This window comes from Triturus cristatus, chromosome 3_2 (genome assembly GCF_964204655.1).
Source record: "Triturus cristatus chromosome 3_2, aTriCri1.1, whole genome shotgun sequence".
Lineage (NCBI taxonomy): Eukaryota > Metazoa > Chordata > Amphibia > Caudata > Salamandridae > Triturus > Triturus cristatus.
In genome coordinates, this window is record NC_140584.1 from 872,402,881 (window position 1) to 872,428,994 (window position 26,114).

The 26,114-nt window shown below is 44.2% G+C and overlaps 1 protein-coding gene across 2 annotated transcripts in view; it reads left to right on the forward strand.

The window, feature by feature from the left end:
• Positions 1–26,114, forward strand: part of NSRP1 (nuclear speckle splicing regulatory protein 1) — a 293,546-nt gene that overhangs the window by 80,467 nt on the left and 186,965 nt on the right. For both annotated transcript variants that reach the window (XM_085649234.1, XM_085649233.1), the window contains exon 2: positions 8,389–8,476. In XM_085649234.1, coding sequence (XP_085505360.1) covers positions 8,389–8,476 — 88 coding nt within the window. The remainder of the gene's footprint in view (positions 1–8,388; positions 8,477–26,114) is intronic.

Here is a 26,114-nt window from a genome sequence, read left to right on the forward strand (position 1 = left end):
ATATCATACTGATACTCTTGTAGTTTTGAGGCCAACCTTGCCAATCTTGGTGAACCCTTCCCGGCACCTCCTGGTGACAAAACTTTTACTAAGGGTTTGTGGTCAGTTTTGAGCTGAAATTTTGTACCCCACAAGTATGTTCTAAAGTACTGTACTCCCCAAGCAGCAGCTAACGCCTCCTTCTCAATTACTGAGTAATTCAGTTCAGAAGCAGACAGCGTACGTGACGCAAAAGCAATGGTTTTCTCCCCTTCATGACATTTCTGTAACAAAACTGCCCCTAAGCCTGTAGCACTCGCATCCACCATCAATATAGACATGCGCTTGATATTAAAGGGAGTTAACACCCTGGCCTCACTCAATTCCTTTTTTATCAAATCAAAACACTCTTGGTGCTCAACATTCCAACAAAATTTTACTCCTTTTTTTAACAAAGACCTCAACACCAACGTCTTGTCTGAGAAATTCTTCACAAATCTAGCATAAAATTCAATAAGTCCCATGAATGACCTAAGTTGTTCTTTTTCAGTGGGAGGTGGAGCTAGATCAATGGCTTCTAAAAGATTCCTCTTTGGTTTAACACCTTGAGCTGAAATCTCATAGCCCAAATACTCTATGTGTTGAACCAAGAAACAACATTTCTCTTTTCGTAACGTCAAACCAGCATCATCTATTCTTTGTAATACATTTCTGAGCACTGAATTATGTTCTGAAACAGTGTCCCCAAACACCAATATGTCATCTTGAAAAAACACTGCTTTCTTTATGCCAGTAAAGATCTCTGTGACTAACCGTTGAAACACACTGGCAGCTGATATTAACCCAAACGGAAGTCTGGTGAACTGAAATGTGCCCTCAGTGGTTATAAACGCTGTTAATTCTTTAGATTCATCGTGAAGTCTAATCTGATGGTAAGCGCTCTTCAAATCTAGTTTCGAGAAGAACTTTGCCCCCTGTAGAGTAGACACTAACTCCCCTATATTAGGGAGAGGAAACGTGTCTGCTACCACATGCTTATTTAACGATCTTAAGTCCACACAGAACCTAATTTTGCCATCCGCCTTCTGCGTGATAACCACCGGAGACACCCATGCAGATGCCTCCACAGGTTCAATGACACCCCCTTGCAACATTTCTTCAATTACTTTTCTAACTTCGTCTTTGACTGATATCGGTACTCTTCTTGCTTTATGCTGTACTGGAATTGTGCCCTTCTTTATCACAATCTTGTGAACATACCCCTTTAGTTCACCCAACTGCTCTCTAAAAACGTTCTTCGCACCATCAAGTATGTCACTAACAGTGTTATCATCTATAACCATTACCTGGTTGGGTGCTCTTGGATTCACTATGATATGCAGATCATATTGATGAATCCATCCAAGAATTGGTGGACCATCTACTGCCACATATACTTTCCCTTTGATAGACCTGTTCTCAAAATGTATGTCTGCATCAAAATACCCCAACAAGTCTATTCTCTCACCCTGGTAGCCCGTTGGAGAAATATCACTTTCCTTCAATTTCGTTTCACCCCACTTGTCTTTGAATATATCCTGGGGAATAATTGTGTGTCTCGAACCAGTGTCGACCATCAAGATTACTGGGCACTCATTAACTGTAAATTCAGCTTTAGGTCTTTTTTCCCTCTTTTCATTGTCAATACTACTAACCTCATCACTCACACTCAAAATTTTATCTTTCTCACGTCTTATTTCGATAGGTTTATCCTCAATGACAGCTACATTAACGCTGCCTTTACTTCTGCACATCCTAGAGAAATGACCCAATCTTCCACACTTGAGACATTCCTTATTATTCGCAAAACAGAATTTTGCTTCTGAGCTGTGACTCATACTACCACATCTTGAGCAACATCTACTATTGGAATATTTTACTAAACTATTCTTTTTTAAAGGATTTTTCCCTTTAAACCTGACTACCCCAATAGCTTCTTCATTTTCTATCTCACACTCACTCTTAAGCTTTTCTGACACCACCGAAATCTGCTGTGAACTATATTTATCTAGTTCCTTCATACATTTCTCCGACTCTTCCACAACTTTCGCCAAATCAATAGCTAATTTCAAGGACGGATTCTTGGCCGCCCACAACCTCTCCTGTATTTTTCTATTGTTGCACTGTACTATGAGCTGATCACGTATCAACTCATCACTCATTGCCCCAAAATTACATTTCACAGAGAGTTCTCTGAGTCGTGCTACAAAGTCATCAATAGATTCCTCTGTACGTTGTTTGTGAGTGTAGAACTTGTATTTGTTCATAACAAGGTTTTCTTCCTTGCCAAACCTCACTTCTAGTCTGGTTATAGCCTCCTTGTATTCATTTGGAATAGGTTGTCCACTTGCTTGTAAAGCTTGAGGAAGATATTGAAATTCACGTTGGCCCTCTTTTCCTAAGGCGCTTAATAGTAACGCCTTTTTCCTCTTTGCAGAAAACTCTTGTCCATCTAGGGCATCTAGGTAGTTGTCAAACATGCGTATCCAGTCTTCCCAAGAAATTGACGGAGTGCCTGGTTCACTAAGGAATTGAGGAGGTAGTGTGACAGTGACCTGTTGATTCGACTGTTGCGCCATGGTGCACCTAATTCACTGGAGCGAGATAAATTCCCTCTGAACCTTAATCCCAATTAAAAAAAAAAAAATAAATGAATAGTACAACTCCTTTTTCCAACGAAAATGTTCAAACCAGATTTTCCTTCTTTTTTTATTTTTTTTTTATTTCACTGCTACTCGTTATCCTATTGATAATAGTTTCAGCAAAGAAGCGTGCGAAAACTACTCCATTGGCATTAACTCGTAAATGCCGTCATTGCAGACTACTCTCGTTGAATTTTCCTTCAATTCCGTTTCCCCAATCCAAAATGGCGCTTTCTGGCGTGTGACGTCACGCCGTCACGGCTGCGCAGCACGTCAATGTGCGAGCATACGGGAAGAGACGCTGAGCCAGGACCGTTGCTTAGCAGCACTCGAACTCAGCGCGCGCTGAGGAGCGAGCGCACTGCTGCCTAGCAACTCCTTCCACAAAAATGCCGATAAACTTGCTTAACTCACAGTTCGCTGCTCTGAGTCCTTTTATGCTCCGCCAGCCCTTTCGCCGTTTTCTGGATTAGAGACCTTGTGAAGTAGTCGTTCGCACCGCGTGAATTCTTGTGGAGGGTGTCGCTCTGGAGATCTGTTCAGTAGGAAGCTCTCTCATTCGTCCAGTCAGCTACGATCGTCGCCAAAATGATGCAAATAAGGATGTCACATAACACGCTGGAGCTTTCCTTTACTTCAGGTAAGTTTATTCCAGAGGAACAGATGAAGCGTACACCACTCCAGCTGACTGAACACCAACTGCCTAGTTTAGAACACCGCTTGCCACCCGCACGTAATTAGAACCCCACAGATGTTCTACATAAAGAACCCCAGCAAAGCATAGAGAAAAGACTAGAACATGTGATAACTATTTACAACAGTGTACCAGCATTTTATCTGGATGTTGCTCTTGATTGGTACGATGCTGGTGGTGCTATTGGTGATCCAGGGTTGAAGTTCTTCACTGCCTGTTCGAGGTTGGGGGGGCAGCAGTGGGGCTGGAGGTGTTGAGGGCGTCCATCCGGCTGATCTGAGATTGTGTTCCACCTCCGGTAGGGGGCGCTGGTCATCTTGGGGATGGCGGTGCTGGGGCTGGAGATGCAGATGCAGAAGTGGACAATGGACTGATCGGTCCATGTGAGTTCTGTGACACGGCTATATTTGACGTAGTTGCTGGAGGTGAAAATGGGGTCCACCGCGTGTCCTGCGGTGTGTGTAGTAGAGTTGTGGACGATCTGAGTCAATCCAAGGCAGGTCATACTGTTGAGGAGGTGTGCAGTGTTGTTGTCGTCGATGTGAAAATTTAGGTTGCTGAGGAAGATGTAGTCCTTTGAGTCTAAGGCTAGGGGCGCAATGAATTCTGCAATGGTGTTGCAGAAGCTGGTACGCGGGCCTAGGGGTCGGTATGCGAGGGTGCTTCTTATGGTTGTCTTGTCCGCGTGGAGCTTGAAGGTGAGATGGTCCATGGGGGGTGGTCGTGTTGTCTGTGATGGTGCACTGTATGGTCTCTTTATGGTTGATGGTGCAGACCTGGTGGGTGATTTTATATCCTTCAATGATCGCTGTGGTTTTGTCTGGGGCAGGTGTGGGAGTTGAGCCAGGCCTCGATGTCGGGTGCAAGGGTGGCGATGAAGTTCCATAATTTGTTGGAATGCTTGCACAGTGAGAGTGTGTGAAGAAAGGTGCTTGCGAGTTGCTGTTTTTGATCAGATGGTGTCTGTGGTGTGTTCGGGGGGGGGGGTCTGTTGGCTGGTGATGTGTGTGCTGTGGCAGGTGAAGTGGCAGTGAATGCAGGTAAAAGGTCTCACGGCGGAGCATGGGTCCTTGTGATGGCAGTGTTTTTGATGTGGCATTGAGGGTGTTGAGCCCGGCGATGGTGTATCTTCGGGGGCTAGAGGGGCCAGGAGTCATGGGGCTGGGCGCAATCCAGGTGTGGATGGGCACAGATGGACTTGCCTTTGGCGCGCCTACTACGAGCATCCATTGCGCGGTCGCAATGCCTCCTGCATTAAATAGGTCCTTGGGTGGGCGGGGCTTCTGTTGGCGGGAAGAACGGTGAGTGGGAAAACCCCGGTGGGAAGACCTGGGCAGCGGTGGTGTCACTGGATCAGTCTGTAACAAGCAGGATCTGGAGGCCACAGGCAAGTGGCAGGCTCGGTGTCCATGTGCCTAGTCAAATGGCTACAGTACTCCTTACCCCATCCTCGATGTGTGTGTGTTTTTTTATTCTTTATTTGTTGGACCGGACATAAATTGACTCAAAGGTTCGATTTTAAAATTGCTAGTACTGATATTGTTTCTGTTCATATTACTAATTTACTGTCTTTTATTACAAGTCTTACTTTTATGTGAAAGCAAATATATTTGTGGGGACCAGAGAAGGCAAGTTCTCAAAAATAATGAATTGGATTCCCTCTTGAGTTCTTTTCAACACCAACAAATAATAATATCATATACATAGTGCTTCATACTTAAGTTTGGAAGTTTCTTATTGTTGTGAATATAATGCCTGTTGCTAATCCAAAATCTAATCCTGTTAAATTTATCAGTCTTCAAATTACGATGGTTAACTGAATGTCTTTGAATAAAACAAAGATATCTCTCTCGTGAACCCATCTCAGTTCAGTAAAATACTGAACGATAATGAAGCAAGTTATTTATAAGTATACATTTCAGCAACTGCACATTTTTCTAAAGATGTGCGAAATTGAAACTCACTAAAGTACGCGATTAGTGTGGCGTATGATTTTGCTGTGTCTTGCATTCCTTAGGTCTCTCCTTCACAGCGCATGCTCTGTGCAGTGCAATGTATTGTGTGCAATTATGTGACCTTACAACCTGCACACACCATACCATCAGTTGTTTTCATTGTCACTTGAATTTCCAATATTATTTAATTCCCGTATTCCTCCCTTTCTTGTGTTCGCTCCGTCCGGGAGCTTGGACTATGAACAAATATAATTCCTTGTCTTTGTTTTTCCTCGTATTTTTGCAGTGCACTTTTTTTTAATTTATAAGCATTTCAGTAGTATTCCTGGACATTTAAAGGTGCACATCTCCGTATTTATGGTGCTTACACCATATCTGCAGTCTCTATTGACTCTTCAGCTACTTGTACCCAAAACTGTACTACTCTGACAGGGCTGTGGAATCTTTTTAATAATCTACTTATCCAAGGGAAAAAATGCTTCCAGGATCTACTTGTCCAGTAAAATCCACATGTCTTACCTATCTTCCATCAGCCACACGAGCTGACAAAAAAACATTTAATATATTTTCATTTAATTAAAAATGATGAAATCAATTCTTTGTAATAATGCAAAAGAAACATGTGAAAAGTGATATTACTCATAATATCTAAAAGTATAGAAACACAACAATAAATGCCCTTGCATGGCAGGCTGCTTTAAGACTCAACTGATAATAACTCAATAGTTATGATAGATGTGGGCTCTTATGTCTGCACACGTTTGTGCCTCTTGTTGTAAGTCAGAGATCAACAGCTCTTCTGTGGTTATACTCTTTAAAGTCGAATCCTTCTATCTCAAGAAGCACATATGCCTGTAGGCACCCACACAGTCACTGCAACTACACATACACACACAGGGGTATTATACTTTGTACAGCATACATTTACCACTGGCAGGCTTTCCATCTTCCAAATCAACCTCCCAATGGTAGAAGTTGTTGCACGGATCATGGGATGTCATGAGGTAGTTGCATGAGTTCAGTGAGTGTATGGCCTGACTGAATATGAATAAAGATATAGGAAAGAAAATGAAGAGGGTTCCCATCCTGTCCCAGTCTACCATGTGAGGGCTGATCATGCGGACAAATACTGGATGGGCCAAGCGGCATTGGTCTTTGGGGACAGGCCCCTGCTTGTAAAGGGTTACTTAACTGTTGGTGTTCTTAATCCTTCTGATTAGAATTTTAGCAGTGAATCTCAGTTTCTAAAGCTGTGTTGTGCAGCACACTATCTGTGCTACTACTTCTAATTAACCATGTAGACCTGTTCTCAAACAGTATGCTGCACATGTTCACAAAGTGCAGCGCTTTCGGTGGAGGAACATCTCCTCCTGGCCACTCGAGGCGTCACAGTCCTTTCCTGGTCAGTGGCTGATAATTGTTTGACAAAAAAAAGTAATTGCGAATGCTCTACTTACAGGAACATTGTGAGATAGACTGAGGTCCATCAGCCGCAGAAAAGGCAATGCCAGTTATGTTTCAGGCGGAGCTATGTTGATACAAATTGTACTGATTGCCCCAAGAAAGGCAAATTAGGTAGACATTTCTTAGGCAGCAGCCTGCCAAGAACAAAACATGTATTAAAGAAAGCCTGAAGGCCCTTTTGGTTGGGGATTCTACAAACCCAAGACAGGAAACCTGCCATCCAAAAAGCGTGAGAACAGGGGAGTGTCCTAAGGTACTTTAGACTCTTTGGCAAAGGTGCCAAATGTAGGACCAGAAAGGCCAGATTCATTCCAGTGTTTCAGGATGACCACCGGCTATACAAATTAATTCCAAAGTGATTAATTGAATGCACATTTATTTTATGTAGAAATTTTATGAAAATGTGTTATGGATTTGAGCTTCCTGGACCTGAGTTGGACACCACTGCTTATGTGGCTGTTTAAAGATCTTTATAATGTCTGCATTTGCAAGGCAGAATCGTAGAATCACAGGCAGAAAGCAGAGATCGATCCCGATAGGGCTCCATCTCCACCGTCCAGGGTCTGCGAAGAGAGAGCAAACATGGTCTGATAATTGCCTCCAGTGACATCACTGTCCCCACACCCTTAGCCTATTTCCCCAATAGAGAAAGATTTTAACTTTTCCTAGAGGGTTGGCTGGGCTCAAGACTCTCACAGATTAGAGCCCAGTCAAGGGCTTCTTGACTATCGGAGTCCTCTAACCCTCTCCGATGTTCACAGGATATCTTTTAGCATTTGCGATTGGCTGTGAGCCCCAGACTGTCACTGCTCATGCATTATTTACTGCGAGTTAATGTCTAGTTGTCCATCTGACAAAATAGACATTACATTTTCTTGCCCACCACAAAAATCAACATATCTCGGGTGTCGGTCAACATGAATCACACAACCCTGCTTTGGGCTACTCTACGTTATTCCACTGCATGCCAATCCACTCTACTCTGCGCCACTCCACTCTGTGCCACTCCACGTCACTCCACGCCACTCTGTGTCATGCTGCTCCACTCCACACAAAGACACTCTACTGCACTCTAAGCAACTATACTCGATGCGACTCCACTCTACACCACGCCATGCCACTCCATTGTACTATATGCCTCTCCACCATGCGCCACTTACCTCTACACCACTCCACTCAATGCCACTATTCTCCACTCTACGCCACTCTACACCACTCCAATCTCTGCCACACCACTAACTTTTAGCTATGCTGCTGTAGACCATGGCTAAAAGACATTGGCAAAGCCAATAGCTCTCCCAAAAGCGAGACCTATTGGCCCAACTGATGTTTATGTTATTATTTAAGAGCATGCTTCCGTTGAAAAAAGGAACAAGAGATATCGGCAGGAGACTCGTTCGAGCAGAAAATGTCTCTTGCAAGACATTTTCTATGGGAACTGTTCTTCTGTGGGTGAAAATTATACAAAATTACGTAATGCAAAAGTTTCCCAAATTTTGCCACAGCCTAAAAAAGACTCCCATTTTTCTTAAATTACAAAATATACTGTTTCAGGGTATCTGCTTGTGCTGCCTTTTTAGTTTGGCATAGAATAACAATGAATCTCTTTTCACAGATATGGGCTTATAATGCCAAAGAAGCTCCTGCAGAGGCCTGCCTTTTTGCCAAAACATTCAGCATTTGCAGATGATTCAGATGAAGAGGTGAGGTATCAAATTTGTCATTGATTTCCTTAAGGAATGGACCGTACCAATCTTTGCACACAGTCATATGTTAACACACTCAAAGATATATTCTTGTGGCTACTGAAAGGGGGTATTCTGAATGAGCTGCAAAGTTATCTGACAGTAGTTCATATTTTGATAAATTTGAGTCGGCTCTAGCTGAACTAAACAGCTCAAAGCTGATTATCTTTGCGACTCAACTATTTCAAAGCATGCTGTAACAAATGTTTTAAGCAAATAACCTTTGAATTTGTTGCCTACTTATGTGCGATCAAAGGTAGTATCTAGTCACCAATCGAAAGAGTATCAAGAATGTATTAGAAAACAGAAGTCTGAAATAATGGAGTTTATATGGATACTCAAAGAGAAATAAAGAGAGAAAAGGCAATAGCGATTACAGACTACTAACCGTCTATTTAAAGATGCTTAGTAACCAGCTATCTGTGTGTGTGAAAGACCTATTGTCAGTTCACATTGGGCTTAGAGCCTGCCCATTGCTTACCATTGGTTGGCTTTGCTGTCAGTCTCATGTGTTTGCTTTTGATTCGTTGCCTTGAGAGGGATTTACTTCCTCCTCCACTGTTTGTCCCTCCTCCGGAGCAAGGCCTTCTACAGCTTGCATTTAAAGCACTACTTTTTTGTTTTTGGTGTAGCACTCCATAAGAGTGAAGGTTTTTTCTAGCTGTCTACCTCGTGTTCATCTCTTGCCCCCCTCATGGCTCTATGTTACTTTGTCTTGCCCATGTGCTTCTCCTCCACTTACCTCCTGTGATGTGCTCGCGCGAGTCTATCCCGCCTTACTGTTCTCCCCTTCTGCTCTCCATTGCTTTCCCTCGCCCATGTACTTCTGTTCTCCCCTGCTGCTCTCTGTCCAAAGCCATGTTTAATGTTTATGATATGTGAAATAGATATACAAGCACCCACTGAACTTATATGACTGCAGCAAAACTTGCCATTATTTTATTTGCCCAAAAAGTGCTACACAATCTTTCTGCCGCAGCTGCGGATAACTGCACTTGTGTGCCACATATTTCTAAGTGCCCTATTAACTTCTTATTGTCTTAATAGAGGTGGTCATTGTGCTCACATGCTTTGGCAGAGCATGCATGATTAAGGCAGATGTACTTTTTGTAAGCTGTATGACTTGATAGACATCATTCTATTATCAGTATCAAAATTACCCGATCGTGGGAATTATTATCTGATATGGAGTTTTTTTCATTTAAATTGAACAGAAATGGGGACATATAAAGCACTAAGTAGGTATTTCGTTTGACCTATTCTCTTCTCTCCGTTCTTCCTCCTGGTTGTGGCAAAGTATGGAGAGGATGTGGCCTAATGGCTAGAGCGGTCAACATCAAAGCTGGGGAAGCGGGTTTGAGTCTTGGCAGGGACGCTCAAAATCCTGTGATACAAAGCAAATCACTTAATCTCCCTGTGCCTAACAACAAAAACAAAATTATAATTCATGTGTCCGTCTGTAACGCAACTGGTGCTCCTGAAAAGCTCTCTGATACCATGGGGTCCAGTTCGCTCTATATAAAACTACAACAACAACAAAAAGTACGAGAGAGGCTGTCCGTGATGTGAAGGAACACTGGCCCCTGCTTGTTCAGTGTAGACCTGGTGAAATGCTCTGAAGTAAAAATCACAAATCTTTAAATCATCATCTATTCATTTTCAGCGGTAGCTCAGCTTTGAATATGCTCTTACTGGAATCCACTCTGAATAGTTTCCTACCTCCTGTTTTCAAATTACAATCTGTGGATTTTTTCCATGTAAAGAATTCCTTCTAACCAGAGGTTGAAAAGAAGGGGATCCTGATATCTATCCAACTGTTATTAAGCTGGATCCGGAACGACACGACTCAAATGTGCTGTGATGCAATTTCTGCTGCTGAGCGGACACCTGGAGACCATCAGAGCAGCACCCTGCAAGAAGTTCACAATTTCAGTTCCAGCAGGACCTTCCACAAATAAATGCCTCAAATAAAGGGCCACCAATAAAGCTTTTGTTCAAATCTTTTCATGGCTCGGAGCTCGGTGGAATTTAACAAATACCTGGATGCCAGTGCCATTCAGGAAACGGGCACTCTTAACTTCACAAGTGAGTATAGATAACCTGCCCCAAGCAAGCAGATTTTGGACTTTTAGAAGCTATGCCTGTGAGATATCCACCACTTATCTTGCTGCTATTATACCGGGGAGCTTACCGAGTTGACCGAGCTCTGTGGAGTGAGCGCCTTAACCAAATGAAATATTTTAAAATGCATTGGGTTTGAAACGTGATAGTAAATCTGCCTTATCTTACTTAATCAGTTTGATCCGTTGGCAGTTGACTCGCAGACTCTGCTCCTCATGGCTCGGCCCCTTTCTGCTGCCACACCTTCACACCCAAAATATGGATGCCCTAATTACACCACAAAGAACTTAAACAAAAGAATTCTAGAACTGTTATGGTATCTAGTGTTTGCTCTTTTGCAGGATACAAACAGTAATTCTACTCTGTCCTACAATAAAAGAAAAGCGCATTTGACTGTATTTGGGACAAACAAGAGCTTCTCACAATCCGCAATTGACTCTCCCATCTTTTCTGTCAAACCTTTAAATACTAAAACAAGCCTGCGACCCACTAAGGCTCCTCACGTAGACCTTCCATTTCCCTCTATGGCTGAAACAGACCGTGGCCAAACACCTGTCCTATGAGTTATACTTGCCCAATACGGCCCTAAGATAATAATCCTTTTAAAACGTCTCGTTCCCCCTATGTTCGCTGATAAGCTAAATCTCAGGGATTTAAATAGGCCTTCTAGAACCATAAGCGTTACTCAATGCATTTTAAAAAGCCTTTATATTGTATGATAAATTTTCTTAAAGCGGAGTCTGATTTCTGCAATTGAAGATTATGTTGAATATTGCGTCCCTTTTAGAATTAGGAGTCGGGATGGAAAATTACTAAGAGCATTGAGAATTAAGTCTGCAGAATCAGTGAAGTGGTTATGAATGTTCAGTTCACAATCTGTTTGTTGTTCTCTAACCTAGTAAAATAGAAGAGGTTAAAAAGTTATTTGTCTACATGATATCCTGAAGACTGCGGGGGTTCAAGTCTGTCCAGTCTTCAGGTGGGGCAGTGCTTGAAGAATATCCTACCTCACCATCCTAATATAGCAAGTGGTGTTGAACATTAGCATAACGAGCACTGGCAAAGGAGTGACTGTTATACCTGTCATCCCATGCATACAAAATCATGCCCAGTATGAAGACATGAACCCAAGGAAACCTATATCACTCCGTAAGCGATCACAGGATTGCTGGTATTCCCAGGCACACATGTCAATATTCATCCCAAGGGGTTTATTCTGGACCTGACATGGATCAGCTCTTGCAGCTATGATCCCTATTCTGAGAGTGGGATTAATGAGACTCCGCTTTCAGGTGCACTACCTCCTGAAGCTCAGGTCCAAGAAGTGATTGTTACATATGCACCCAGTGTCATTGAAATAAGCCATGAACAGATGGGCAGGGAATTTACATGTTCTCACACCATCAGTTAGGGACCATTGGGTTCACTTCATCGCACGCTCCTATTCTCTTTCACTGTTTCCACAATCTCTCCTGCTACAGTTCCACTTCACTATATGAAAGATTCAGCCCAGATACCCCCTAGAAGGTCTTCAAGTTATCAGACAGAGATGATAGAAATAGGCCGTTCTGAAAGAGCATCGTAGAAACACAGCTATGGGGGGGCGGGGGTCAAATATCAGGCCATGGATAGCCTAGCAGGAAGGCGCAGTTAGGGGAACATTCAGTCGGAGGACTCATCCTCACTATCAGTCTCATCTTGCTGAAAATCTGCCAGAATTGTGTACCAAGCCCTCGTCTCTTCAAAGGGGCTCTTGCCGTGGTGTGCTTCACGAAGCAAAGCGATACCCTCCCATGTTGCCCAGCGTATCACGTCTGCTTGCCAACTTTCAGTCCAAACACCCTCAGCATTCTTCCACCTCATATTAATTTTATGTTTAGGGAGTACCAAGACCATGTCAGTGAAGCAGCTTGTGACTCTATATTTAGTGGCGCAAGGGTGGATACCCAGGAGACAAAATCGGGGCAAAAGGGTTAGTGCGTGGTCAGTGGCATCAGCCATTAGGCTCTACCAGTTCAGACCAATAATAGGATAAGTGGGAGCACCTCCACAGCATATTGGGGAAGTCTCTTGAGGCAATTCAGCAGCACGGGCAGTTATGCGAGCTCGGGGAAAATATACATTAAGCTTTAAAGGTGTGAGATATGCTAGGTGGAGAGCATAATACTGGATAAGCTAAACGCGAGCATTGCAGGAAATTCTGGGCGCCCTTTCCCACATATTTCTCCAATCTCTATCTGAAATGGGGGCTCCCAGGTTCTCCTCCCATTGACTCAGCAGCACCACAAGGGGGGGAACAGACATCATCCCTCAGGGCCATGTAAAGGCCCGAGACCAGGCGATGGACATAAGAGGTGTCACAGAGGAAGCTACAGCTGGGAAGAGGTTTCGGTTCTTCACCGTGTCAGCCCCAGACCTTATGTATAGCCACCGTCAAGGTACCATAGGGCAGAAATGTTACCCTGGAATATCATAGTCCGTGCATAGGTCATCAAATGGCCGCAGCCTGCCATTCGCATACAACACGCCCACTGTGTCCAGACCCATCATTTCCCATTCCAACAGGCGACCTTCTATACCCTGCAGCTGGATAAGTAATGCCCGCAGTGGCAGATTCGGGGAGTACTGCGACTGCATGCGCGCTCGAGTGAGAACACGCATCCAACATGACCAGAGGACTATTAAGTTGTGGTGACCTATATGGGTGACTCGTCTCAGGTTGAGCATCTGGGTCCAAAGCTGCTGCGAGTCAGGGGGCTCTGGTAAGTGCAAAAATCCGGGAGCATCCCGGCCCGGGAACCAGCTCGCGCATCATTGCAATTTGGATGCTAAGTAATATGGATAAAATTTAGGTGCATTCATCCCCCTGACAGCCGTCACACATTGAAATGTAGCTAAGGCCACACTTCTGAGACCTTTGTTCCAAATTAGACCAGTAAGGGTGGAGTCTAGCTCTCGGAACGTGGCTCATGGAATCACCAGAGGGAGCACTGCAAAGAAATACAAGTGGAGAGGTAATGTTGCCATCTTAGTCACTGAGATGCAGCCCGCGGCAGAAAGGCACAAGGTCTTCCAGAACTCCACACTTTGACGCACAGCAGTGACTGCCGTACCGACATTGCCCTGACGGAGGTCAGGCAGAGACCGATACACACGCACTCCTAATACTGCTCCACCGTCTGTTCCCAACGCATGCCCTTCAAATCCGCAGGTCCTTCTCCATTGTCACATCAACAATCAAGAACAATTTTTTTTTAAGCCAATTCACCTTAAGACCAGATGCCTCTCCAGATGCTGCGAGGAGGCGAGCCCTCCTGGTTCCGTGCACAGATTGTGAAGGAAGAGCACCATGTGGTCTGCGTAGAGGTAGATGAAAGGGGTTATCTTGTGGATGTGAACACCTGAAAATGGCAGGCCACTGCGTGCCCTGCACTCCAATGGCTCTACAGTGAGGGCACAAAGCCACAGTAACAGTTGGTAGCACTGTCAGGTACCCCGTCCCACCACACATTGGTTAGAGGTTGTGCCTCTGGTGCATATCCTAGCTACAGGATTCATGTATAATAAAAAGGTCCAGGCCACAAATAGAGGCCGGAGCCCCATCTGAATCATGACAGCATGGAGATAGCTCCAATCCAAGCTATATAAGGTCTTCCTTCTCTATGTCAACAAACATGCACCCTGCCCATCTTGGGAACTGTGCCCTTCCTGAAGAGAGCCAGGAGTCGCCTAATGTTAAGGGATGTACCGCGGCCAGGTATAAACCCAAACTGATCAGGGTGGATCAGTCTGCACATGTGAGGAAGCAGACGCTTGCAAGCACACCGCTAAGAATTTTATAGTCCATGTTGAGCATGGAAAAGGGTTGGTAAGCGGACACATCCATGGCAGGATTCCCTGGTTTAAAAGGGACAATAAGGGCATGGCTCAATGTAGGGGGCAGTGTTCAGATTGTGAGTACATTTTTGTATAAGTCTCCTCGGTGGGGGAATAATGTCAGAGTATGTGGCATCAAACTCGGATCTTTGTCTGGATTTCCCCTTCAGTGATGTCTTTCCTCGGTGCATCCACATCCTCCCGGGTCAGTCCACCCCCGGCAAAGTGGTAATAACCTCATCGGCACTGCAATCCTGTGGAGAGGGCCGACCTGCAAATAAATAGGAGTAAATTAGCTATATTTCCCTGAGTGTATAGGCGAGCATTGTATGGAGTGCGCAATTCCAGGGTCGGCGAACGGTGACAGGAGGGGGTAGGCCAACCAGGTCAGCAATGGGTCATGCATGTCCCCCTCGGTATGTACCCTGACCATATAAGCTTTGTGGTCAAAGCAGTGGAGAATCTCCACATGCTCAGCCACCTTCTCCTTAGTTTCCATTAGGCCCTGTTGTAGTTCTGGTTGATCTGGGAACTGGCACTGTAAATCTCTACATGTCCGTTCATAGACGACAATATCCTGCAATAGTGACTTCTAGATTCCTGCGGATTCAGACAAGCAGCAACCCCTAATGACTACCTTAAAGGCTTCCATTCTATAAGTGGGGAGGTAGACGTAACAGCGTTCTTGTCAAAATAGTTTGGAATACCCTCCTGAATCAAATCACAAAACATGGGGTCCTCTAAGCTCACCACCCTCAATTGCAAGCTATGAATACATGTAGGTGCCGCCGCCCCCAATATTTAGTGGTGGATTCAGCCCTGAGCATGTCCGGGGAGTAAAGGAAAGGTGTCTAGGCGCACATGGAGGGCATACACGGTTGACCTCAAGGAGTAGTCCTGCTCCAGCGGGTGGCAATGTTGCCATTCGCCTAGTAGGCCTCAGTGCCCCTGCCAGGCAGCAAACCTCTGGGTCAATTGGCATGCAGCGGAATGTCACAAATCAATATTAGCCACACATTATGAGTGCCTACGGAAGGAGAGGGGCCAGAACCTGGGACAATGTTTCTAGAAATAAAACGTGATCCGTGTTAGGAAAGCATACATCAATTAGGGAAATATCACTGCTATCTAAGCGGCCCATGAAAATAGAGTACCACCCTTCTGTATCGACCTGATCGCAAAACTGAGCAAACTTCTGGAACTATATCATAGTGAGGTTTTGTGCGCTGCGCCTGCCAGGAGCCTGCATGCTTTGTATTAAGTTGAAATATCTCTGAGTTAATGCATGTTTTACTGACAACAGAGCTTTAAAATACACAGCAGTAATTGCATCTTTGTGTTTCCGAGCTCTCCTGTCAGAAAAGCATGCATCAACTCTGAGATATCTTGAGTTAAGGTATGCACTCAAGATGTCAAAAAGAAGCACATAGATCCATGGTCGGCATTTTGGGGTCTCTAAAGTTTTTTGCCAGAGGTGTCTCCTCCATTGGAGCGGAGGGGCGTCACCCCACTTAAGTGTCCTCCAAAGCCCCAGAGGTTAAATATAAAATGGTAATTTATTACCATTTTATTTTTTATGATCCCGCCCTGAACCAAGTGTTGTGGCGGGGCCTGCTGAGTACCAGCAGGGAGGAGTGGTGGGCAGAGGGCTACCTGTTCCCTGTTAAAGTGTGCATGTCTCTTTGGCCAGCCATCTTGCGACAGCCATCCAGACATGCCCACTTTAAACCTCTCAACCAAGCTGTCTTGAGAGCAAGTGCAATCCTCCAGTGCGCTACGAAACATCAAGAGAGGCCGCTCCCACCAACCAGGGCGCTTCTCTCATGCTGGTTAACAGCATGTGAGCAGCTCCAGGATTGGTTATGGGAGTTTGCTGGGGCCCGCACTGCAGTCTCAGCAGAAGAGGTTGCGAGGAGGGCGTCGTGTCGTCTGGATCCAGTAAATGTCATTTTAATATTTTTTTTTATTTTATTTGCTCGCATACACTCATTTGACCGTCTGCCCAGCACCCCTCTAAGTAGATGCCAGCTGCCACTGATCTTTGCGACCACTGGCTCCAAATCAGCAGCACAAGGAAAGAGTTGGCTGAATAGTTTTTTTTTTAACGCAAAGCACAGCTTGATTTTTTTATTTGGTTTCAGAAGTGTTACAAGAGTAACCAACAGCAATTCAAAGTGAAAAAGGAAGAAAAGACAGCAAAAAAACATTAACCTAGGAAGTCAAATAAAAACATGCACATTTCACCTTTAAATCACAATGGTGGGTATAATTTCTGTAAAGTTCACTGGGAAGTATCTTCAGATGACCGGCAGAAAGTACTCACTCCATCTTTCACCATAAAGTTATGCCCAGTATAAATCAGAAAATATGTAACATCCGTAAGCCTTATTGCACAGTGTTTTGTTGGCGAGGGGAAAAAGTTCAAATGTTTAACTCCTAACCTCTTGTTTTCCTCTATCTTGACCAAGTACTCCAGAGGGCCCCCGATATTCCAGATACGAGATTTGCTGGGTTGCAGCACAACATTGCCCCCGCACCTTTATCTCACACCACCACATCTCTGATCCAGTGCGCTTGTTTGGGAGTTGGCCTGTGCATTCATAACATAGTTACTCTTTGTTTAGCTGGGAGCTATGAAATGACAGCCGATCTTTTGAATGTCTTTTCGATTTCTTGCACACAGCCCAGTATGGCCACCAGAGACATTGTTGGCATAGTTACATCTAATATCCTTGTCAAGGTTGAGCAAATGCTATTTCAATACCCCAGTACCTCTCGGCGTTTGAGGGCATGATGATTAAGTCTTAGGAAATGATGGTATGATGGTAGCGCGAAGGCATTTGAGCCTGTACTTTAGTATGGGATGGGTGTACTGCTAGCCTATGATTTCCTTGTCTTGGTCTATCATTTATGTTACACTTCTGCCGTACCCTAGGAGCATCCTAGTTAATACCTGGTTGGTAACTTAGAGTTTTATCTGCTTCAATATTTTTCTCTATACTTCATTACTACTGCTTTTATTTGTGTGTGGATTTTCGAAGTTCAGTGTTTTTACTTTCAGCGCTACCAAGAGTCATGATGTAACATCACTTCTTTTTGCTGTAAACATGGTTAAAGTTCATGTCAAGTCACCTCCTGTGAAGTCACGAGGGAGGGGAGGGGTTTAAAGAGAGTGATTTCACTTCTGCTACCCCTAGCATCTTGTTGAATCTGTGTCCATGCATTGATCCCTTCTTTGCTGCAGCAGAACAGAAAGTGACATCCTGAACCGGCCTGTGGGCCCATGTTATAGACAGGACGCACACACTCATTGTGTCCCTGGCACACTTTTACTCATACAAACCCTCGTTTATATTTTCCATGCTCTAATCTTGGGGTGTAGGGGTTGGTGGAGGGTGGATAGGTCAAGAGTCTTTTGTGTCTTCCCAAGGAGGGCATGCTATGATGGACGTATTTCGGGCCTCACTGGGGAGCCAAAAGCAGCCGTGGCAAAAAGTGTTCAAACCAGCCCTGATTCCTTCATCTCCTTGCACAATCTCTCACTTTCCATCCATCCATCCATCATCCATTCTCTCTCTCCTCCTCTCTCTCTGATCACTTTCTATCTTCCCCCTCCCTCCCTTTCTTTCTCTTCAAGCCTCCCCATGCCTGCTGCAATTATCTTTGGGGGAAATGACTGAGGCACCAGGAGCAAAAGTGGCCTCCAAAGGCTTTGGCTCATCGGGGCAATGCCTGATGGAATGAAAGGTCTGTCAGACCCTGGATGCATTTCCATTTTCCCTGCTTTCTTCCAAGATGCAGTCCAGGCTCAGCTCTAGGACTCTTGATCTGGGAGGGCTATGACAATGTCTGTGTGCGCTATGAAGGAGCTTAGAAGAGGTGCACAAAAAATCAACAAAGGGTTTTGAGAGATATGCTATTGAGACACTGGCAACATCTGTCTAATATGGACATGTCTTAGAAGTAAAAGTAACATTTCTTGGATCTAATATGTATTACTGTTGACCCTGCCCAGAGCCCATTTTACTGTCGGAGACTCTTAACTACACCATGTCTTTAAGAAAGATCTGCATCATCTCTCTTTACTCTATTGTCTGGTGGCATACTGGGGCTGACAATTCAAAATGAAATTCAATATGGAATTACTCATTTCCAACCCCACCTCAGTCAAAAACTATGATCCATACTGCAACAGACAATGGGAACAGACATGGGGGACATATAAAGACAGACAGAAGGTGCAATCTACCCTCCCCCCTTGATAAGCTAACAACTGAAAACACGCTTTGTCCCGTCATCCACCTGACATTCCAGTCCAGACGGAAGACACACATAACTGCAAACAGAGCCACAAACAGTGTCTCTGTGACACATCCTTGAGCACAGTGATGGTGTTAATTGGGTAGTGGGAAGGGGGCCGTGACCCCCTGGCTTGCTTTGTTCTTTCATTGCACCCCTTGTCTGATGTATGGTAGCTTAAAGTTAATACTTACTTGCATTTTACATTTGAGATGCAAGCAATTAATGTTCTAAAGTGGTCACACAAGTAATAACATGGGGTGAATAATTTGGCTTTGATTTATTTGTATTTCAAAAGTACAATGCATCACAGTTTATTCTGGCAGACTGGCATGAAGGGGCCCTGGACAAGGTTAATGTATGGATTATTTAAAGGCCAGCCTGAGACTGTGCCACACTGGACTGGACCTCTGGTGAAAGGACAGCCTGAGACTGTGCCACACCAGGCTGGGTCTCTGCCGAAACGAAAGCCTAAGACTGCACCGCATTGGCCTGAGAATCTGGCAAAAGGACAGCCTGACATTGCCGTGCTGCACTGCAGCGTCCCCGAATTCGGCCTCAGCTGAAAAGTCAGTGTGAGACTGCACCACACTGACTCTTGCTAATTGAACTCCCAGCTGGAAACAAGCTTTGGTTGCAGTGCAGGAAGTCCTCATTGGATTTAGAAGGTAAGGAAGCTTCTCTAGGGGTGTAGCTGTCAATAATGTATTAGTTGCATTGTCTCCAGGACCAGGGACTTTAGAGGCCCACTCTATTCAAACTCTGGCTGTCATTTACTATCCAACCAGTGGATGGGGGTCACATCTTCCTTGCTTGCACTAGGACCCATAACACCCTAACAAATAGCACATTACATTCTGTAATGTGGTCTAATATTGCCATTGAGGTTTTCTGATGGCACGATAACCCACAAGGCGAAAGGTCATGTGGTTTGTATATATCACCAGAACCCCTAAATGCCAATATAGAACCATATTACACATGGTACCCATTATTTAATTTTCAAATTAAATAGTTGTATCTATTTTGGTGTAGTTCGCTTGGAAAACCTGTTTTCATGGAAGTGCAGCTAAAAATTGGCAATGATAGGAATAAATATGTTTAGGATTTGTTCAACTTTGTTCAATAAACTTTTAATAAAACAATGGGCCATGTTGATCATCAGTAATTTAGGCGACTTCGTGGCTGCAGCGTTTACTATATAATTATGTAACTGAAACTTGTCCGCTGTTATTGCCTCAGCATTAAAAGAATTAGCCATTCTGACTGCTTCAGAGTGTTTTTGGTTATTTCTCTCTCCAATGGGATTTGCTGTAGATGTGAAGCTGGGACTTGTGCCCCCCAGGTGAAGCATCAACACTGCTGGTGGAAGAAACTGTGAGCAGCAAAAGACGTTGTGGATATATAGATATATAGGTATATTTATATTAACATAGTTTCATTTAATTTCACGAAGTACTGAGATGGTACCCTGGAGGAATTGTTTGCTCCCTCGGGCTTCAAATATGCCTCTCCCACTGCTTGAGCATGGCATCTGTTGTAGTCCCCCAGAAAGGCAGGGGCTGAGCTGTCTTTCACAAACATGCACTCTTGGTTCATTTAAGTCTTATTGGATACAGCGTACCACTACGTCACCCAGTTGAACACATTTCTTCCCCAGACCTTCTAAGTCCAGCTATTTTGCCTGCGTCTCTTTGCTTTAACCAGTAAACACAAGTTTGGAGTCAAACATACACAGTTGTTGTAGGCTTCTCCGTGGTGATTCCACCCATAAGCAGTGTGGGGGGATAAATCACCATTCACACCATCTCTGAAATAAGTCTTCCTCAGTCACCTTCACAGATGTCGGAAAGCCATGCATCATAGTGACCAATTTGTCATCTACTGTAGAAGCAATGAAGCCAGAAAATGTGCCTTTGTAACACTGTGTGGGCACGTGACATTGATCAAAACAAAATATGATTTATAGTTATGGAGGAGGCAGGTTCACCTAAGAAACTTTATGGAAAACTGATGAGTGGTGCACTTTAATGCATACTGGGCCAGCAACATGGATTAAAACATTAGGAAGGATTTAAGCAATATTTTGTATGGGACTTGTTTCTTTACTGTGCTCACTTACTAAAATGGCATGGTGCACTAAAAGAGGCGGCATTGCGAGAAAAAAAAGCCCAAAAGAGAGTTGTGTGTTTTAAAGTGCACTAAGAAATAGGCAGTATTGTATGTAATCCAGGTATCTATGAAAGGGAGCTGGAGCAGGAAAGGTACTCTCTGAAATATGTTTGACTCTGACTCAGCCCTGCCAGCCTTTCGAGACACCTTCTGTCACTTCGTTGATCACCAACCGGTACGTTTGCCAGTATTTTACCAGCGTGGCCTGAATTGTGGTTTCAAGTCCAGTAAAACAATTAGGAAAATAGAGAAAGCCTGTATTTCTTTCAACTTTATACCAATCTATAACAGCAATTATATAAACACATCACTTTGACAGTTCTTTAGAATTTTCAAAACTATTTCTAAATGCTGTTTAAATGAAATGGGGGTGCATTGCCAGGCTGAAAATGGAGGCAGAGAGAATTTTTCACAAACTTACATGCAGGCACCAACGTGAGGCCCTTCCAGAATCTCATAAAGGGAAGAAATGGCCAGTCTTTTTCTCAGAAAAACGTCGCAACCCAGTAATGCACAGAATAAACTCTAAATTCGGAAAACCCTGACTCTCGCAGTGGTTTGCAGCGCACCATCCTCATGAGCCATTGAAGAAAGTATGGAGTCTTTGCAGCAGCAAATCCCTTGCTGTAACTCTCATGCTAGTGTGATGGACAAAACCTTGAGCCCAAATGAGGGCTCTTTCACTTGTGGGTGCGCATTGGCTGGGCCAGTGGGTTTCTCTGGGGTTCGCCTGGCCCACCCTGTGTAGTGCACAGAGAAGGGTCCCTGTGAACAGCTGTGGTGGCTGTACTTCGTGAGTTAGAATGAAGGTCCCTTGCCACTGTGGCGCGCCCTCTCCACCTTGCTACCTTCTTCATCTGTGCTTCTAAACGTCACTTTCCTCATCACCCCTTGCGCTTTATCTGGCAAAGATCTTGCTGGTTTGTTTGTCCTGGTATTTGCATGTCACAGGATATTGCCTTCGGAACCGTCTGAAATTAATAAGGCCCTTCTAAAGAAGCAGTTGTCCCCGTCCCCCTGCTGCCGTCGCATGGCTCCAAGGAGGCGCAAAAAAGTAATAATCCTTCATCTCGGGGCTGCAGTTATCTGGCCACCGAAGATAACAGCAGCTCTTTTCTCTCAGGTTTTAATACAAGGTTTCTTTATTAGCTGTGGCATAATTTTCAGGTCTGGCGATAACGGGGAGTGCTCAGCGAGAGATTCATTTCCTGCCCCTCTATCTGTCGCCGATGTTTAAAGATGGGGCATTTATAACTTAAATTCTCATAAAGTCAGGGACTCTGCGCACCTTACTAGGTCGCTGTGTTTAGACAGAAGACGGATTTCAGCATTTTTCTCTTAATATCACCTTGTCACGTGACATAGTTGGCCCATGGTTCCTTTTCCACATAATCAGGTGTATTTTCGCTTCTTCTTACTTTGTATGAACTCTGAATTTTGTGTTTGCTTTCACCACTCCAATTCATGGGCTTGCCGCTCAAATCGGGCATCACTACAGTAAATAATCCGAAACATTGTTTTGCTCTTTGTTTTTCTACCGTAGGTTTCACCCCTTTTAAAATGTGTTTATGGAAAAAGCTATCGAAACTGAGGTTGAGCTGGGCTAGAAACAGGTACTGCAGATGTGACTGGTTTGCAAGCTTCAACCCCTCACATTATATGGAAGGCCGCCGCGCCCCTCCAGTGGATATTTATCCCTGCTGGAGAGGGACCAGTTTGGGAATTTAATCAAATTATCTAAACTGACCTTCATCAGAGGTCAGATGTGAAGGTGGGTTTACACCGTCGTCTGGGGTGTAGGCAGAGATCCAGCAGCTAATTTAATTCTGGTCACAGCAAAGCAGCAAGGTGTGAATTATTTTTTCTTCGTCTTCCCTGTCCGCCGATTTGAACCTAACTCAGTGCCACGTGGTGGACCCACAAAGCCTGTGTGCACGTTGATAATCTCTCACCTAACCACCTATGACTAGCAACAGGTTTCAGCCAAGTTGTGTACCTATACTGGTCTTCTTCAGGGCTTAAGCACACCCTGCCTGAATCATGCATACATTGCATGCAAAAATATGAGGTGTACAGCTCTCAGACCTGTCTGGTGTAACTCAGAAGTAGGTCTACTGTGCAGCAGCTCGGGGGCTCATTAGGTATGGAAGGCTCCAACTATCCCTTGATGAATGTGAGTCTACAGGAGAGATGCCCCCCACTCTGAACCATGATGCTTAGATGTATGCCAGAATATGGGTTCACTACTGAATTACAGCAGACTGGTATAAGAGCCGTATGCCTCGTTTTTCTGTCTCAGAAATTAGTCACATTGCCCTTGCTCTAGAGGCCGTGCAAAAACTGATTTAAAACTCATGTGCAAATTCCTAAGACCTATTTAGGGGCAAAGGCCAGAAGCATAGCGAAACCCGAGTGGAGCTTCCTAAAATTTATGGTGAGAGTGGCCCCGCCCCACCTCAAAATCTTCCTGTAATGGCCTCTCACAGAGTGTCAATGCACGCTGCTCCCTGCATTTTGTAACATTTTCATCTGGGGGGTTTTAATAGATCTACCATTTTGCTGGACACACGTTTGCCACCCACTTTACCCAGTGCGTTGCAATGGTAATTATGACTTTGCTTATGTGGGTGCTTTATCTATTCCACTTATACACATTTTCCAGGATGCTGAGCCCACTGGTGTCTTAGCCCGCTGGATACTGTTGAGGCGTGGCTTTATAGATTGATTTGGTGAGTCTATATTCCTTGAAGGAGTCAATGTTTTAATATGAACCTTTCTCACAAGTTGCATAGTTGGTGACTAGATCACGGAATCTATTTTTAATAAATAAATATAATGTCAAGGGGAACTATTTCCTTTGAAATAAAGGGTTTCTTTCTTTTAAGTAACCATCAATATGAGGGAGATATTGAATGCCAGTATACCCCACAATTTATGTATATGCTGTAACCCTTTCTCTTTCAGAACACACTTAAGGGCATCTAACCTGCAGCAATACTTTAAATGGTAGGTAGTTTTTTCACATATACCACGGTGTGTAGGTAGTTTCACATTATATTTTTGGTCCTGATGAATTGCCATAGACCCGGTAGGGCTGCCAAGGCAAGAAACATGTTGACCTATTGGAGTAGAGTGCCACTTTGTTCTGATCCATTATGTCAGACAAAACCGCCTCTCCTTTTTCTTTTAACTGGTAGGAACCAGAGTTAAATAAATTATGTTGGTTACCTAACCTGTTTTAACATTCACTCTTCATACACACCTACACTTTCTAGGCCCCTCACTCACACCTCACTAATTGGCAAGGAGGAACAAAAGATCTCCGCCAAAGAGCCCCTCATTGGGAACCCGTTGGGTATTCCAGCGCCAACCCAACGAGGAGCAGGCCCAATGATGAAGCATGACACCTAGCTGGCTGGGTGTGTGAGGGCCCTAGTTCCGGAAAAAGGGAATTCCCCTTAGGACCCACATTACTGGTTTGAGGTGACGGATATAACTGTCCTCTCTGTATGCATTCTCAAATATCTCTCTCTCTTTACTTATCAATTTAACCCTTGAGGAACAGCATACTCCTTTTTTGTGAACTGTAGCTTGGGCACTGTATGCCGGACCTCTCCAAAAGCCCTTAATCCCCCCCTTTGTTAATGATATTAAGCACGGGTTACCCCCGTGGGATTCTATCTATAGGTTACCAGAGACGCAAATAGCGTCTCCTGGCCCACATTTTAATAGAAGGTTACCAGTGACGCGAATGGCCTCTCCTGTTTTTACCTTTTTTTAACTCTTGCATCAAAACTTTTATGCATTTGATTCCGTGTACATTGCATTAACAACTTTTTTATGCACTTGATTCCGTGTACATTGCTCCTGATTGTGGATATATATGCTCACTATTTCCTACTAATTGCCATCAAGTGAAGGCCCTTTGTTTCCCTCATGATTGCATGTACTTTAGGAACACCCTCTATCAGAACGTGATACATGATGTAATGTGGGTGTAACACGACAGCATTCTCACTGACCAGTATGAGCTGGGGATCTTTTTCAGCAACTTATGGGGATTCGTTAATAGACTTTCGGCACCTTTTTGCACATTTCAATTTGGCCACTGGTTTTGATATCTATTTCTAGTACCCTTCCTTCAATTAGATAGGTTAGCGTTCTAGATTTCACTGCTCTAGACGCTAGTGACATGTGACGTCACTTCCGGGATGCCGCACTCAATGGGGGCTGTATATATTGATGTGAAAGACACCCCTTTGACATCACCCGGTTCCGACGGGGATGGGTAGGTCGTAACTACTTTGACACCGCCTTTTTGGGTAAGTAGGGTGCCCTTTACTGTAGCCCATCGTCGAGTCCTTATTCACTTGTGGCAATGCGAGGAGACCCAGTGGTGGGTCCTTCCCTTGTGCAGTGACCGACAACTTACTATGCGGTGTTTCTACCGCCAGTTGGACATCAATACTGACACTCGCTCCCGTAATTTTGGGTTCGCTCGCTCTCTTATTATAATCAGGTTGCCTACACCCCCATGTTTAGATTTGCAGGTATCATGACGGGAGATCTTCAACAGGACCTGCTACAGTATGTAATAAGTTATGAGGCACCTTACTCTCCCCGAGTGTCAATGCACGCTGCTCCCTGCATTTTGTAACATTTTCATCTGGGGGGGGTTTAATAAATCTACCATTTTGCTGGACACACGTTTGCCACCCACTTTACCAAGTGCGTTGCAATGGTAATTATGACTTTGCTTATGTGGTTGCTTTATCTATTCCACTTATACACATTTTCCAGGATGCTGAGCCCACTGGTGTCTGAGCCCGCCGGATACTGTTGAGGCGTGGCTTTATAGATTGATTTGGTGAGTCTATATTCCTTGAAGGAGTCAATGTTTTAATATGAACCTTTCTCACAAGTTGCATAGTTGGTGACTAGATCACAGAATCTATTTTTAATAAATAAATATAATGTCAAGGGGAACTATTCCCTTTGAAATAAAGGGTTTCTTTCTTTTAAGTAACCATCAATATGAGAGAGATATTGAATGCCAGTATACCCCGCAATTTATGTATATGCTGTAACCCTTTCTCTTTCAGAACACACTTAAGGGCATCTAACCTGC